Below are 16,951 nucleotides of genomic sequence, written 5' to 3'. Positions count from 1 at the left end.
TGCTGGAACAAACTTCCACCTGTCATTGTAGAAGTTGATAGCTTAAACAGATTCAAGGCAGAACTATACAAACATTTGGAGCAGGTGGATGAGTGGAATGAGAAGCGGGTGCGTTTTTTTTTTTTTTTTTTTTTTGCTGATGCTATATAAGCTTGCTTTCTTACATCATGTGCCCTTGCTAATACTAATTTTGTAGACAGTATTATGGGAATATGCATCCAGTGGGCTGTGGCACATACTAGATTATTTAGTTTTTTGTTCACTCCACTCCTTTGGGTGTTTCTAGCAAGGTGGTAATTTCACTCAGAGCCATAAAGCTCACTGCTTTAAACAGGAACACACAATATTCTACAATGTTTTTATCATATGCAATTACATTCAGGGCATCGTGGGAGTTCCTTAGAAGGGAAGGAGATTCGCTTGCTATTTGAGAACACTGATAATTAGCAATGAAGATTTCATCCAAAATTCTTAAGATTAGGCTTTTCCTAAGCACAAAACAATTTGCACAGCTTTCATAGTAGACTGCGACCCTTGAAACAACAGGAATTTCATTAATTTTCCTTCATTAATGTAAACAACATTAATGAAGGAAAAATATGAAGCTGGGAGGACTGTCTTGTCATTGGGTGTTTTTGCAGGTAGAAAGATTTAAACTTCCTACATAATGTGAAACATTGTCCCATTATGCTTTATACACTGAATTATGCAGTCTGTCAGCAATAAGACTACATGATGTGGTCTTACTGCTGACAGCAGAATAAATTTATCCTCCACAAGTTGCCTTGATACTGCACAACTTTCAAATGGAAATTTCAAACATCACCAAAAGATTAACCTGACATTTTGTTAAAATGCCAGGTTATCTGATGAAAGTTACAGAATTCTTGAAACAGGCTGTCAAAGCAGTGTCCCATCTTTTAAATTTATGATAGCAATGATGTCATGTGCTTTAAAGTACTGTAATACCAGGGCAACAAACTGTAAAGACAAATTTGGTTTCACTGCAAGATATTGCACAGGGCTGGGTTAACCCTACAGCCAAACCGGCCATGGCTAGGGATCTCACCAGAAGAGGGGTCGCATTTTCAGTGTAAATATTTTCTAAAGTAGTGATAAAAATTTCTAATAATAGTTTTTAGGTTGACAGAAAAATATGTATCAATGTTTGGATAAATAAAACAATGTAATATATAATATAAATAAACAATATAAATATAAAAAACCTATGTAGTATTTGTATCTATGTGTGTAATATATATATATATATAATATCAGTGTAAAAACACCACAGATAACTCTTAAAGGAAAAACTACGATAGTAGTGTAAAGGGCATCATTACAACTGTATCTCATATTGTGCTCATCCTTCACGAGCTATCATGTTGTTTGGTTTTTTAGGAGCATTAGCAACTAAAGCCATATTGCTCCGGTGATATGCGGTGGTCATTCCCTGACCTTTCCGCATCCTCCATATTTGGTGGTCACGGGCTTGAACCCGAGTTATCATGTATTGCACAACCTTGAATAAAATACCCCAGGGGCTCACAACTGGTGAGTATGGGTTTGGCACACCCAGGATCATGAGCTGGATATCATCATTCTTCTCTTTCTTGGTGATTCCCTTCTACTTTTGACTCTCTCTCAGTCAGGGTAACTTGGGAATTTTTTTTGGCTGGTGCAGCATAAGCCTCAGGCTTCCTTGCACCATATAGCTATTAACAATAATAAATAATAATAATATATATAAAAGGGACCTCAAATTTAAATATGACCAGGCTGGCCTATTTCAACCTTAATCGGAAAACGAGTTCAACTAATTACATAAAAGTAGTGTCAATATCACACATTGACTGCAACAGGGCCAAAACAAAACTAAATAAAAATAGTAAAATTATATGAATTAATAGTCACTTCGAGTACATTATTTCTGGTTGAAGGCACTGCTAAATCGAACGCTTGATTTTCTCTTTGTCTTTTACGCAATCTGGATAGTCTTTTTCGTTCTCGCGCACTCATTGCGACCTTCGTTTTCACTTTCTTAGGTCGTATCGCTTTCATTCTTGCTCGATACTCTCGAGAACGCTCTGCACTTGACTTCGGCATCGTTGAACGGCTAAAATACAGAACAGGGTGCAAACCCAGACTATCGGCTAGAAGAAAAGGAAGAAACAGTAAGTGACCGGTGGAGACTCCTCCCATTCGCTACTTTCCCCCTCGTCTCCTCGCCATATGTTACAGGGAAAGGTCACGTGACGAACAAAAATATCTCCAGAACATACGGGAAATTATCGTGCTGTCGTTTAGTCGTAGTCGTGGTCGTGATGCTCTGCTGTCCTCGATTATTGTGTTATTGTTATTACGTGTTCATGGTTTGCAAAAGGATGGATGTAAGACTGTAATTAAATAGTGTACGACTGTGAATTTGATAGTTTCGGAATACAAGTTTTTTTCAGCGTAGATGGTGTACCAGCCAGCATTCAAGGACTAATGAGGTGAAGTTTTTTTTTTTTGTTTGTTTGTTTTCAAGTTGTTTCTTGACGATTTGATTATTTATTTATTTTTCTTTTTTTGCGGTAATTGTATGCGTTAATAGTATCAGGTTCTCTTTATAGTAGGGGCGGAGGGTGGAGAAGCTCTCACAAAAGCGGGAGTGACAAACCCCAGAAAAAAAAAAAAGAAGTCATTTCTGTTGACATGCATAAGCAATTCTCATTGTTTGAAATCGTCTAGTAATGTACGGCCACAAAATGCGGGTTTGGAGACGGAAGTCCCAACAAAAAACCTTCTCCAACATATTGTGATGTCACGTTACATTCCCAGAAACGTGTAAGCGAGAAGAAGAGGGAGAAAGCAGTGAGTGGGCGGGGTCTCAACCAGTCAATCACTTCAATTCTCCATTTCTTCTTTCCGACAGTCTGGATTGCGCACCCTGTTCTGAATTCTACCCGTTAAACACTCAAATTTGATTTTCGAAAATTATTTGTTTTATTGAGTTTTTCTAATGCAGTTTGACGAAATTCAAACGAATGGGGTTTTGTAAATCGGTTCACTAGAACTCGAGATATGGTACAAGTCACAAAAAATGCGTCACGTGGTTTAATCATACTACCGCCGCGCCGAGTGCTTGGCACAGACTAGTGGTGGGAGCGTGGGAAGCAGAGACCGCAGATAACGTAACGATCCGTGACGCATATTTTCGTGGCCATTCAGATTTACTTGGTTGAAATTTTTATAGGTGCCAGCAAGGATGTTTCACATCAATAAGTTTTTTATTGTAATTTTATCCTAGTTAAAAATAAAAAAATAAATTTTCTGTTTTACTCTGGGATGACCAAACGTCAGAGGAGTTCACAAGATTGACAGAATACAAGAAACAGCACCGTATGTAGCGGTTATGGGCTTAAACCTCGGTCAATCGTCACGTGTACTTATACCCCCGCGCGATTGACCCCTCGGCTACGGAGTTTGTTTTAGTCGTATCACATATTGCTTAATTAATGTGCTATTATCATCGCGAATTCTTTTATATTATCATAAATTTTATGCTAGTTTGACAGTCACATGATCCAGCACGCAGCTGCGTGCTCAGTATGTATAACTGAAAGCATGGGCGTCCACAGAAAATTTTCCAGGGGCCGGCAAAGCTTGGAGGCAAATAATTACATCAATAAATTTTTATTTAATTTTTTTGGGAGTTTTTTCACAAGTAGATTATAGAATACGGTATTGCGTCAATACAAGAGCATATATATAATGCATATAAATTTCTCAATCACTTTTACGATTATAATTTGTGCAATTTTTATTATTATTATTATTATTATAGCTATATTATTATTATTATTATTATTATTATTATTATTATTATTAGCCATATGGTGCAAGGAAGCCTGAGGCTTATACTGCACCAGCGAAAAAAAAATTCCCAAGTTATCCTGAGAGAGAGAGAGAGACAAAAGTAGAAAGGAATCACCAAGAAAGAGAAGAATGATGATATCCAGCTCAGGACCCTGGGTGTGCCAAGCCCATTCTCACCAGATGTGAGTCCCCGGGGGTATATGGTGCAAGGAAGCCTGAGGCTTATGCTGCACCAGCCAAAAAAAAAAAAAAAAAATTCCCGAGTTACCTTGAGAGAGCAAGAGAGAGACAGAAAGAAGTAGAAAGGAATCACCAAGAAAGAGAAGAATAATGATATCCAGCTTAGGACCCTGGGTGTGCTAAGCCCATACACACCAGATGTGAGCCCCTGGGGTTCTTTTTTTTTTCTTCTCGATTATAGGGTGGGGTAGGTGCCCTGTTTGCCCCCCCCCCTCTGCGGATGACTGAAAGTATGTATATACTGTAGTAAACATCTCCTGACTCGTAACACTCTGGAAAACTTGCACAACTTATAAATTTTGTAAAATTTACATACTATTAAGAAATTTACATTTACCATTATTTTCGTATTGGTAGTAGTAGTAGTAGTAGTAGTGGCACTTGATGCAAGAAAGCAGTGTAGGAGCTTATGCAGCATCAGCCAAAAAAAAAAAAAAAAATCACACCATACCCTCCAATTGTCTGTCCAGTTCCTCCTTAAATTTATTTAACCTATCAACTTCCACAACGACAGATGGAAGTTTGTTCCAGCAATTAACCACCCGCTGGCTAAAGGCAAATTTCCGCACATCTATTCTACATCTATCCTTTCTTAATTTGAACTTATGTCCCCGTAGGTTCGTATTCTGAACAAGTGGGAGGATCCCATCACCATGGCCCAGGAAAAGCTAACAACTGGACCCCTCTTTCTTATCTCAGCAGGGTTCGAGGCTAAGTTACATTATGTGCTGATATCAAGACGGTCATTATTCAGTACTAATAATAAAAGTATAAAACTATTTTTGCTTTTACACGTGAAATGGATTTATAAATAATAAATAAATTTATATTATAGTTTAGTTAATTGTAATATAATTAATTATAGTAATTAATTTTCAAATAAATTTCTGTTTATTCTTCTGACGGTCCAGGCCAAAAAAATTTAAATATTCATTGGGACTATATACATACGTCCCAATGAATATGTAAATTGAATTAAAAATTAAGGGCCAGTGGGCGGTCACACGCAAACAGTTCCCCCCTTCAGATTTATTTCTGTTTATTCTTCTGACGGTCGAGGCCAGAAAAATTTAAATATTCATTGGAACTGTATACATACGTCTCAACGAATATGTAAATTGAATTAAAAATTAACGGCCAGTGGGTGGTCATACGCAAACAGTTCCCCCCTTTGGACAGACATAATTTTTTTTTTTTTTTGGAAAAGCCACAGTTTTGTCAACTACTACAATTAAAACTAGTTTTCATAGCCATTACACATTTCTGTATATTTTGGATACAGGTGAAACTAAACAGTGTATACTGATCTTTGCAATGTAGTAGTAGTAGTAGTGGCATGTGATGCAAGAAAGCAAGTGTATGAGCTTATGCAGCATCAGCCAAAAAAAAAATCACACCATTCCCTCCAAATGCCTGTCCAGTTCCTCCTTAAATTTATTCAACCTATCAACTTCCACAACGACAGATGGAAGTTTGTTCCAGCAATTAACCACCCGCTGGCTAAAGGCAAATTTCCGCACATCTATTCTACATCTGTTTTTTTCTTAATTTGAATTTATGCCCCCTTAGGTTCGTAATCTGAACAAGTGGAAGGATCCCATCAGAATTCAGCGTGCTCAACCCATTCAAGGCCTTATACACACTCAATGAGATCACCGTGCAGGTGCCTAGTCTCCAGCCACTGCAATTTGGAACTTAAGCCTCTCTTGGTAAGAGGATCCCTTCGTTCCCCTCACCAATCTTGTTGCCCTTCTCTGTACACGCTCAAGGAAATCTACATCCTTCCTAAAATGAGGCCTCCAGACCTGTATGCAGTACTCAAGGCGTGGCCTGACCATTGCCTTATACAGAGGGACAATCACCTCCTCCCTGCTAGCAAAATTCCTATATATCATTGACAAAACCCCATGACCTGCCCTGGCAGCCTGTGTGCATTGCTCAGAAAACTTCATATCTGACTGCACAATTACTCCCAGGTCTTTTTCATTTTCTACCACCTTAAGTGTAGTACCACACAGTGGTACGTTTCTCTGGGGTTACTTCTACCCATATGCAGTACTTTGCAGTTGTCAAGGTTAAACTTCAGTTGCCACTTCTTAGCCCATCTGCCCAAATTATCTAGATCCTGTTGCAGTAGCACACTGCCATTACTACTGTCATTAACAACCCTGCCAACCTTTGTATCATCTGCAAACTTCGACATTAAGCCTGATATACCTTCATCAATATCATTGATAAATATACAAAACAACAGTGGACCTAACGCCGAACCCTGTTGGACTCCACTAATAACATTAGTCCACGAAGAGCAGCACCCATTGATTACCACCCTCTGTCTTCTCCCACTTAACCATCCTTTTATCCATTGTAGCAACTTACCCTTAATACCATTCTGCTCAAATTTGTACAGTAGTCTTCCATGCGCAACAGTGTCAAAAGCTTTCCTGAAACCCAAATATATGATATCAAAATTATTTTTTGCATCCAGTCGTATGACGTTTAATGTCGTTTATTAAATGTTATAAAAGATCACAAAAAAAAAAGTTCATAGTTAGGCAGCAAGTATAACCAGGTAGCACTTTTAAAAGAGTTGAAAGAGCATGACACCGATGACTTCAAGAACTATTTAAGAACGAGCAAAAGAATTTATCATTATTTGTTCGAAATGGTTAAAGTGCAGTTCAGCAAAAAAAAAAAAAAACAATATTACTGAAACTATTCACTCAAACGAACGTTTAATATTTTTAGCAAGCGGACGATCTTATGAAGATTTAAAATTCACACTAGGAATTGCTGCTCAAACTTTAAGTTAACTAATTCCTGAAACACGTAGAGTTTTGTATGAAGAATTAAAACAAGATTACATGAAATATGACATAATTAATCCCAGGGGCTCACATCTGGTGAGCATGGGCTTGGCACACCCAGGGTCCTGAGCTGGATATCATCATTCTTCTCTTTCTTGGTGATTCCCTTCTACTTCTGACTCTCTCTCTCTCTCTCTCTCTCTCTCTCTCTCTCTCTCTCTCTCTCTCTCTCTCTCGGGGTAATTCAGAATTTTTTTTTTCAGCTGGTGCAGCATAAGCCTCAGGCTTCCTTGCACCTTATGGCTAATAATAATAATAATAATAATAATAATAATTTATCAGTTATTAGTTTTGAACAGTTAAAAAAAAATGCCATTTCAGAACTGTCGGTCATTATTTTTGATCAATTCAAAATGTCATTTAAGCATTGTTTATTTATTTATTTGCTACTAGTTTATATTTCCTAACATTTTTTTTTTAAATATTTTGTGAGCAAATACGGACCGTATTTGCTTACCAAAGAAACTTATGCAATAACATTGTTCACAACGAAATTGGGATCTGCTGCTGGATATACATATTTTACTAAGTTACTTAATTTATCGTACGCTTTTGATTTTAAATTTTTGTATACTCTTTAGATTCCACCTTCCAGAAACACGAATATTGTTTATAATTTTCTGTAAATTGTACAATAAATCCTTTGGACATTTTTTTAAAACTGATTCCCATGACCACCAATCAACAGAGACACTGATCACATAACTAATCATTAATCAGAGCATGCGGTTTACAAATAAAACCTAGCGATTGTATCCACTAAAAGAGATTTATTTCTGGATGGGTTTTTTTTCCACAGAAATACTGCACCGTTCGTGGATAAAGCCTAATCCGTTGTTTGTCACTAACGTCTGCGCAGTAGCACAGTGGTATCGTCACCATTCTCCCAACACCGCGTGGAAAAGGCCCTAGTTCTAATCCCGTCGATGACGCAAGGAACTTTAATGGCCTTTTTTCACTCCGTGGCTGAGTTAATTGGTGTCGGACGTAGATATCAAGATTTTTTTTACCCTCAGAAACTGCAGTGTTTTCGTCCAGAAAAATAGGCAAACTGACCAAAGAACACGCGCAATTTACAGACACAAATACGAGTTTATGTAATGAATTACGGGTGACCCTAATATAATAATTTGATTTGATTTAATAACTTGTTTGTCACTAACCTTACGGCTGCTGCAGCTACAGATAAGAAATACTTTCTAGTTATCTCCGTTGCCTTCGTTGGGGCGTTCGATTCACGCTGGTGGCCAAGCTTCCTTGGCCGTCACCGGAAAGCAAACTTGCCAACAAACATCAATGCATCATTAAAACCCATCTCTCTGACAGATCTGTATCTATCAACGCACCATTCCAGAAACTCACAATAATGGTGCGTTGATATATACAGATCATTCCAGAAACTCACAGGGCAAGTTTACAAGGGCTGTGGTTGTTCCCCGGTCAGTGCTGTACCTAGACTTCTGTCGGCCCCCGGTGAAATGTTCATATCGGGGCTCCTCCCAAAAATTAAAGATGGAATTCGTAAAATTGAATAATAAAGGAAACGCCCAAAAATTATTCAAATCATGATTATTTATTTAATCTTTAACGGCTAGTACATTATTTATGTAAACATAAAAGTTTTCACATCATTACTTGATATAAATTTGTCTATAGCGTCTGATATTTTTATATCTTTTTAGTACATCATCTTGTTCTAAGCATGAATTGTTGAGGAGGCTTCCATCCTGCAGTGGATTGATAATGGCTGCACTTTTTTTTTTTTTTTTTTTTTTTACCTTGTTCTATTAACATAATAGCCAATCCATTAATTCTTTCTTGGCCAGTTGTTCCCCGTGAACATGTTTTAATCGTTTTCAGTCTTAAAAAACTCCTCTCTCCAGACGGAAGCGTAATTGGCAATGCTAATAATACCGAAGAGAAATGGTGCTGTTGGGATTTAATTAAACTATGTTTTTTTATTCAATAAATGTCGATAATTCTAAGCAAGCAATTTTTTTTTCCTTTTAAAACCTGATGCAAAGATTGGATTTGTTACCGCGTTGGCATCGATGTCGCTGCTTCCGTCTTCGCCAGTGAGAATTCCTTCAAGGTGTTGCACTTTCAATTAAAAACAGGAAGTTTTCTGATTTTAGAACACTATGAAAAGCCAGTGATTCATTTCAATTTTGCAACTTATCCTTTGGCTTGTTCTTTGATTTCATTTAATGCAGTTATAATATCCCGTAACTGATATCGTACCACCTCAATAGCTTTTATCATTCCTTGCTATCTTGTTTCTGGTAGAGATTTCACGGTAATTTTTACCTGGCTTTGTAAAATATTCGGCCCCCCAGGGGCTCACATGTGGTGAGTATGGACTTGGCATACCGAGTCTTCAGCTGAATATCGTCATTCTTCTCTTTCTTGGTGATTCCTTTGTACTTCTCTCTCTCTCTTTCTCTCGGGGTAACTTGGGAATTTTTTTTTTTTTTTTTTTTTTTTGGCTGGTGCAGCACAAGCCTCAGGCTTCTTTGCACCATTTAGCTAATAATAATAATCCCATCTACTTGGAGAAGCAGCGGAAATCGAGTATCATCCTTGTAAGTTCAAAAAAATAATTCTGCTGCTGTTGAAGAATGCACTGCATTAGATGCAATGATTTTTGAAATATGCGCCGCACACGGGACAGAAAAATCCCTTCTATTTTCTTGTAAAATTCTTGATTGTACGCCATCACGTTTAATGTTACTACCGTTATCATACCTAGCCCACGGCAATTACTTAGGTCGATGTTGTTTGTTTCTAATATTTTAGCATAGATTTTGTTAATCCTTTTCCACAAGTATCATGAACCACAAAGTATAGGGTTTTAATTTTGTACTGAAATTGAAATTTTATTGAAATTAAATAGAAATCATGACTCAAACCAGAGCAGCAAAGCAAAAGGCTCAAGTTAATGGGAGTGCTGTGGCTCAGAGGAGACCTGAGGGGGGCTTGAAGGACAGGGTGGATGCCCTCGAAATATTAAAAGTGAGGGGCCCATCAAGCTCTCAGCTGCCCACCCCATCCCAGAGCTTGCACTTGGTCATCACGCAACACAACGGCAGCCCCCCAAGGCAGAATGCGCTGGTCCCAAAGGAACTAGTAGTTGTTGGTGACTCTATTGTCAGGGAAATGGGAAACATACTTTGTAAAAAGGATAGGTGGAACAAGACCATGGGTATGTCTGCCAGGGGCAAAGGTTGATGACGTTGTAGAGCGGATATCATCTTTTAAGGGCACAAAACGTGATATAGTTGTACACGTTGGCACTAATGGTATTAAGAGTAGGAGACTGGCGGAATTACTTAACAAGAACAGGTCACTGTTGAAAAAAAGCCGTGGATTAGAGTTGAATTTGAAAGTGTCTGCAATTCTGCACAGACACGATAGGAGCGAGTGTATGATAAAAGCCCTGTCGATCAATTTGGCCCTGGAAAGATTGTGCAAGGCTCAAGGGGTAGAATTTTTTTCAGCCTGGTCTGTACTTGTTAAAAGGAGAGACTGCTTCTACAGGGATGGGATACACTTAAATAGACAGAGTGCAAGAATGTTTGCTGATGCTATCGAGGCAGTGTTAGGTGGGTCGGAAAACTGCTAGATTGGGGGGATACAAGGACAAATAGATTAACAGTAGCCACTGGCAGAAGTGAAAGTGATTCTTGCACTGTTCTATTGGAATGAGCAGCAGCCTGGAAAATAAGATGCAGGATATTTCAGAGACTGCTGGGAATCATTGGGGTACAAGTAAACACATGGGTTGTGTTAGGGTAGCTAAGAAAAAGAACAGGTGCATGTATATTTGCGTGTACAGCAATGCTAGGAGTTTAGTAAATAAATTTGATGTATTTGAGGTATTGCTCAAAACATCAAAGGCAGATATTGTTGGGATTTCAGAAACGTGGTGTCACACAGATATAAGGAATGCAGAACTGGAATTTGGGGAGTACAATGTCTACAGAAAGGATAGACAGGATAGGAAGGGAGGAGGGGTTATGCTATTCGTTAAGAAATACATAAAATCCAAGGAAGTGAAGCCAGTCGACATTCCTGGACAGTCCAGTGTCGAGTCAGTTTGGTGTGACATAAGCATTGGGAGATCAAAATTGAGAGTAGGAGTGTGCTATAGGCCTAATGATACTGATGAGTATAATAAGAAACTGTACAGGGAAATAGGGTGGACCAGTAAATCAGAGAGTCTTATAATGGGGGATTTTAATTTCCCAGATATTGACTGGAATTTGGGGTCTGTTCACTCACCAACTAGCAAGGCTTTTGTGGATTTATTGGATGATTGTTTTCTATATTAGCATGTTCAGGAGGCAACTAGAGGGAGTAATACTCTTGATTTGATTATCAGTAGTGATTCTTCATGCATTAAGAATCTGCAGATAAAGGAACCACTAGGTGGCAGTGATCACAGTGTGCTGAAGTGGGATTTACTCAAAGAGGTAACTACCATAAGGGGGTAAAGGGAAGGGTTATTGCTTTCGTAAAGACGACTACGATGGACTGAGACAGTATTTAAATTCTATACAGTGCGACCAACCGATAATGTTACCAACAGCAAATACAAAATGGGAAGCATTCAAAGAACTTATCTTGGAAGCTACTAGGCTTTACATACCAACTAAGAAATATTGTTCAAGGTTTAGGCCTAAATGAATGTCAGATGAACTAATGAGACATGTGGCAGAGAAGAAAAATGCATGGGATACATACAAATTAACACGTGACACAGAAGCCTATGATAGATACAAGTTGATCTGTAACCAAGTTACAAAGGAGGTTAGGCAGGCGAAGGCAGATTACGAGAAATCTTTGGCAAGGGATGCAAAGAAAAACAGCAAAGAGTTCTTTGCTTATGTAAACTCTAGAAGGAAGGGAATGAATCAGATTGGTCCACTTGATATCGATGGGTCAACTGTTGATGATCCTGCTCAGGCAGCTGACAAACTAAATGAATATTTTGCATCGATGATTCACACACGAGGAGTTATTCAGCGAGGGGAATGCCAGCGGTGTATTCAACTCTGGCAGTAAGCTAGAGAATCTTGTAATAACTGAGAGTAAAGTGGAGGAGAAATTGCTGAAGATAAACACAAGAAAGACACCTGGGGTGGATGAGATCTATCAGGTTATATTAAAGGAGGCAGCAAAGGAAGTAAGAAAACCCTTAGCCATAATTATGAGAGCTTCCTTGGACTCAGGTGAGGTACCTATGGACTGGAGATGTGCAAATGTGACCCCAATTCTAAAAGGAGGATCAAAGGCTGACACAAGTAATTATAGACCTGTGAGTTTAACTTCTGTTCCAGGAAAATTAATGGAGGCACTAGTTAAAGAAGCACTGCAGGTTCATGTAGACAAGACTTCAGTTATAGCTCGGACACAGCATGGTTTTGTTAAGGGGAAGACTTGCCTGACCAATTTGATTGGATACTATGATGCAGTCACAAAAGAACTGGATGCAGGGAATAACTTTGATATTATAAACTTGGATCTTAGAAAGGCTTTTGATACTGTTGCACCTGGACAACTGCTGCACAAATTGGAGCAGTGTGGCATTGGAGGCAAATTGCTGCTATGGAAAAATGGGTGGTGGAGGGGGAGAAAACAGAGAGTGGTAATCAATGGACACTGCTCATCGTGGACTAATGTTATTAGTGGAGTCCCTCGGGGCTCAGTGTTGGGTCCATTATTGTTTTCTGTATTTATAAATGATATTGATGATGGTATATCAAGCTTAATGTCCAAGTTTGCAGACGATACGAAAGTTGGCAGGGTTGTCAAGGACAGTACTGACACTATGCTGCTGCAACAGGATCTGGAAAGGTTGAGCAGATGGGCTGAGAGGTGGCAAATGAAGTTTAACATTGACAAATGTAAAGTACTCCATATGGGAAACAGCAACCCCAGAGCAACGTATCAACTCTGTGGTACTACACTGACAGTGGTAGAGAATGAAAGGGACCTGGAGGTAGTTGTGCCGGCAGATATGAAGTTCTCTGAGCAGTGCAGACGTCCTGCAAGAGTAGCTCATGGTGTATTGTCAATTATATATAGGAATTTTTCTAGCAGGGAAAAGGAGGTGATTATTCCCTTGTATAAGGCAATGGTCAGGCCACACCTAGAGTACTGTATACCGGCCTGGAGGCCTCATTTCAAGAAGGATGTAGAGATGCTGGAACGAGTACAGAGAAGGGCAACAAGATTAGTGAATGGAACAAAGGAGTGCTCTTATGAAGAAAGGCTTAAATTTTGCAAATTACAGTGTCTGGAGTCTAGGCACCAGCAAGGTGATCTGATAGAGGTGTATAAAGTCTTGAATGGTTTGAACATGCTCAATGCTGATGGGATTCTTCCTCTTTCTCAGAATAATCACCTGAGAGGGCCTAAATTCAAATTGAGGAAAGACAGATGTCAGATAGACGTGCGGAAATTTGCCTTTAGCCAGCCGGTGGTTGGTTGGTGGAACAGACTTCCATCCCTTGTCGTGGAAGTTGATAGCCGAAATAAGTTTAAGGCTCAGCTGGACAGGTATTTGGAACGAACAGAGGGGTGAAGTGGAAGTGGTTATTATTTATTTATTTATTTTATTATTATTATTTTTTTTTTGGCTGATGCTGCATTAGCTTGCTTTCTTGCATCGAATGCCTCTACTAATGCTAATGCTAATGCTAGGGTCTGCGCGGTAGCAGAGTGTTTATAATCACAGCCCTCTCCAGCCTGGTGGGAATCGCCCACTTGTATTGAACCACCTCCAGTGGGGCCGGGATTTCGCTCATTAGGGTACACAATGATGGCAGTGCCTGTGGTACACCACGTTTCACGCTTTGTTATGGCCTACCTCCCTGTGGGGTAGACAGACTAGACAGGCTTTCCAGGTGATCGCCTTCTTGGTGACTAAATGTCCAGAAGCAACAGAAACACTGCACAAACATAACATTACACACATTTTTGGCCTTTTGCATAGTAACAGAGATTGAAAAAGCAATCGTGATTTTATTCTTTTTAATTGTGATTTCAACAGTGAGTTTAATTATTTATTATCGGAAGCGGTTTTAATTATTTATTTTGACACAATGTCTTCTTACACTCATGGTCTTGTTGTGGTGGTTTGATGTGTTTCGGGGTCGGGTTTGGGCTCTTGGCTTTCGATTCCGTTGCTCATCGAATTTGGTCGTAACTCTATGAGTGAGGGAATTCATTAATTCGTTTTTTTCATCTTATATTTTTCGTTATATTTTGAGAGAAATGACTGGAGGCATTCTACGAAAAAGATTGAGGTAGTCTCTTACTTTTTTTAATATAACTAAATTATTAATATAATCAGGTTTATTGAGTATTATCGCTGTATCTCCTTTATCAGCTCTCTGAATAATAATGTCCTTATTTTATGTTATTCACCACCTGGTTAATTTGTTGAATTAATAAATCTTTTTGTGGAACATTATGTAGTCCAAATTCAATGTCAATTACGCACTGTTTTTTAGGTAGTTTTCGAGGTGGTAAATTGTAATTTAATCCTTTGGATAAAAGTGAAATCTGGTCCTACGATAGCGTATACGACGAAAGATTTTCAACCTGTTGATATGTCGGTTTGTTGGATGAGAGGTTGTTCTTTCCTTTGTGAAATCCCGCACTAACCTCTGCTAGTCTCACCTACTATTTATTTTGTCAATCAGTGTGTCATCATCGAAAAAAGAATTGGAATTTTAGATTCCCGGAAAACACAAGTTATAACACAATTTTTCAGGATTTAGAATTAATGGTGGTTCCAGGATGGTTGCAGGCAGAGGCGGATTTAACGGTGGGCAAGGGCGCCCTCCTGGGCCCCGACGTCTGAAGGGCCCACGCAAAACCCCAACAAATTAGTTGAACATATTAGTTCAACTAATAGTTAAACTAATATGTTCAACTATTAGTTAAAAATTTTGTGATTATTATTATGCTATTATTAATTATATTATACATATATTATATTCAAATTTTATTGGAAATAAAACATTAATAGTACATAATATTTTTTATTCATTTAAAAAAATGGTTAACATGTATTTTTATTTTCCCTGTCTCTCTCTTTTTTTAAAAGGGCCCAATATTTTCTTCTTCCCCCAGGGCCTCAACCGACCTTAATCCGTTTCTGGTTGCAGGATAGATGCACGTAAGTTTGCCTTCACTCAGCAGGTTGCTGATTATTTGTCCGGCTTCCATCTCTTCTGTTGGAAGTTGGTAGTTTGAATAAATTCAAGGAAGATCTAAACAGAAGAATCATTTTGTCTACTTCTTCCATTGCCCCAGGTTATCCAATCCACTCTCACACCAAACGGCACTATGACTACATCGTGGGAGCAGTCTATGGCCAATATTCTGGACACACTTTTTGGTACAGATACTGGTCCTCTGACAGTACAACAGCAAGAAATATGCCAGGCAAACAACATCTACTTCAACAATGCTGTAGAAAACCAATTTACCACCGATGAACTGCAGCAGGCTCTTACCAAAATGAAAGAGAGGAAATGTCCCGGACCAGACCTCATTGAACCCGAAGTCCTTAAAAAGACCACCCAAATTAACATCCAGTTTCTACTCGACCTCTTCAATAAGTGCTTGTCCCATGGACCTTTCCCAGAAGAATGGAAAAACACCAATATAAAACTGATCTTAAAAAATCCGTCTAAACCGCTCCAACAACCAGAGTCATATCGACCCATTGCCCTTTTATCCATGGTCAGTAAACTGTTTGAACGACTACTCCTAGTACGGCTCCAAGACCATTACTGGAGCCCAAACCTGGGCTCCAGTCCAACTTCCAGTTTGGATTTCGACAGGGGCGTTGCACAGAAGACGCACTGCAAAGGATCATCTCTGCAGTCTCAACTTCTACCTCCAAATACTACTAATAGCAATAGATTTCGCAGGAGCATTGACAGGCTCTGATGGGCAAGTATCCTTCGCAGACTTAGGGAAACAAATATTCCATTAAATTTATACAAATGCATCGAAAACTACTTATCAAATAGGAAAATTACAATCTCCTCAACGTACCGAAGAATTACCAGGTCAATCTGCAGAGGTTGCCCCCAGGGTTCAGTCCTTGGTCCTTTTTTGTGGAACATTGTCCTGGATGAGCTCCTTGAACTGGACCTAGGTCCTGTAGCTCTACAAGCCTTTGCTGATGATGTGACCATCTCGATTGAGGCTGACAGCAGAGCTTCTCTGGAAGCCAGAGGAAACCAGGCACTTCAAATCCTTCAGAACTGGGCGGCCCTACACAAACTAAGACCCTCACCCCAAAAGACAAAATCCATTCTTCTGAAGGGATCACTGCAGCCTACTAGAAACCCCACTATCAAACTTCAAGGCCAAACCGTCAAGCTAGTTCCTACGTTAAAACTACTGGGAATAGTACTTGACCCTAAGCTCACTTTCTCTCCGCATCTTGCACACCTCCACGCGAAAGTGAGAAACTACACTGCACTCATTGCACCGGTGAGTCGTCGTGATTGGGGATTGAACCGACTCACCCTTAAGATTCTGTACAAATCAATCTGCCTTCCCTTCATAACTTATGGATCAGGGGTCTGGTTTTGCAGGGCAACTCTTTACAACAACAAACGTAAACTGGGAACTATCCAGCGCACCATCCTTCTTACTATAACAAGGGCATGCTGCACAGTTAGCAACCCAGCCCTTCAGGTTCTTGCGGGCGTCCTTCCGCTTGATCTGGAGGTTTTTCGAAGGGGCCTCCACTACTGTCTATCCAGGGGTATACCAGCAACTATCCTTGGACACTCCATCAATAACCTGAATGAAATCAGGCAGGAAAAGAAAAAAATTGCCATCCTACTACTTCAGACCTGGCAGGACAGATGGGCTGCTACCGACAAGGGCCCAATCACCAAGAAATTTCTACCGTATGTGAATGCCGTATTTCCTAAATCTCCAAATCGGTT

At 39.3% G+C, this 16,951-nt stretch overlaps 2 protein-coding genes across 4 annotated transcripts in view; one reads left to right on the top strand and one right to left on the bottom strand.

The window, feature by feature from the left end:
* The window catches only part of LOC150081031 (uncharacterized), a 64,039-nt gene extending 61,811 nt beyond the window's left edge, over positions 1-2,228 (bottom strand). For 2 of the 3 annotated variants that reach the window (XM_090381002.1, XM_090381001.1), the window contains exon 1: positions 1,915-2,228. In XM_090381002.1, coding sequence (XP_090237128.1) covers positions 1,915-2,202 — 288 coding nt within the window. In that variant the 5' untranslated portion in view covers positions 2,203-2,228. The remainder of the gene's footprint in view (positions 1-1,914) is intronic. The other variant, XM_090381003.1, reaches the window with a different exon arrangement.
* Positions 2,229-2,232: 4 nt separating this feature from the next.
* The window catches only part of ldbr (lariat debranching enzyme), a 43,090-nt gene continuing 28,371 nt past the window's right edge, over positions 2,233-16,951 (top strand). The window contains exon 1 of the mRNA XM_090381000.1: positions 2,233-2,495. The gene's annotated coding sequence lies outside the window, so the exon portion shown is untranslated. The remainder of the gene's footprint in view (positions 2,496-16,951) is intronic.

This window comes from Mastigoproctus giganteus, chromosome 9, assembly GCF_048544385.1.
Source record: "Mastigoproctus giganteus isolate SK-2022 chromosome 9, ASM4854438v1, whole genome shotgun sequence".
NCBI classification, from domain to species: domain Eukaryota; kingdom Metazoa; phylum Arthropoda; class Arachnida; order Uropygi; family Thelyphonidae; genus Mastigoproctus; species Mastigoproctus giganteus.
The sequence above is the reverse complement of the archived record's forward strand: the minus strand, read 5'-3'. Positions and strand labels throughout refer to the sequence as shown.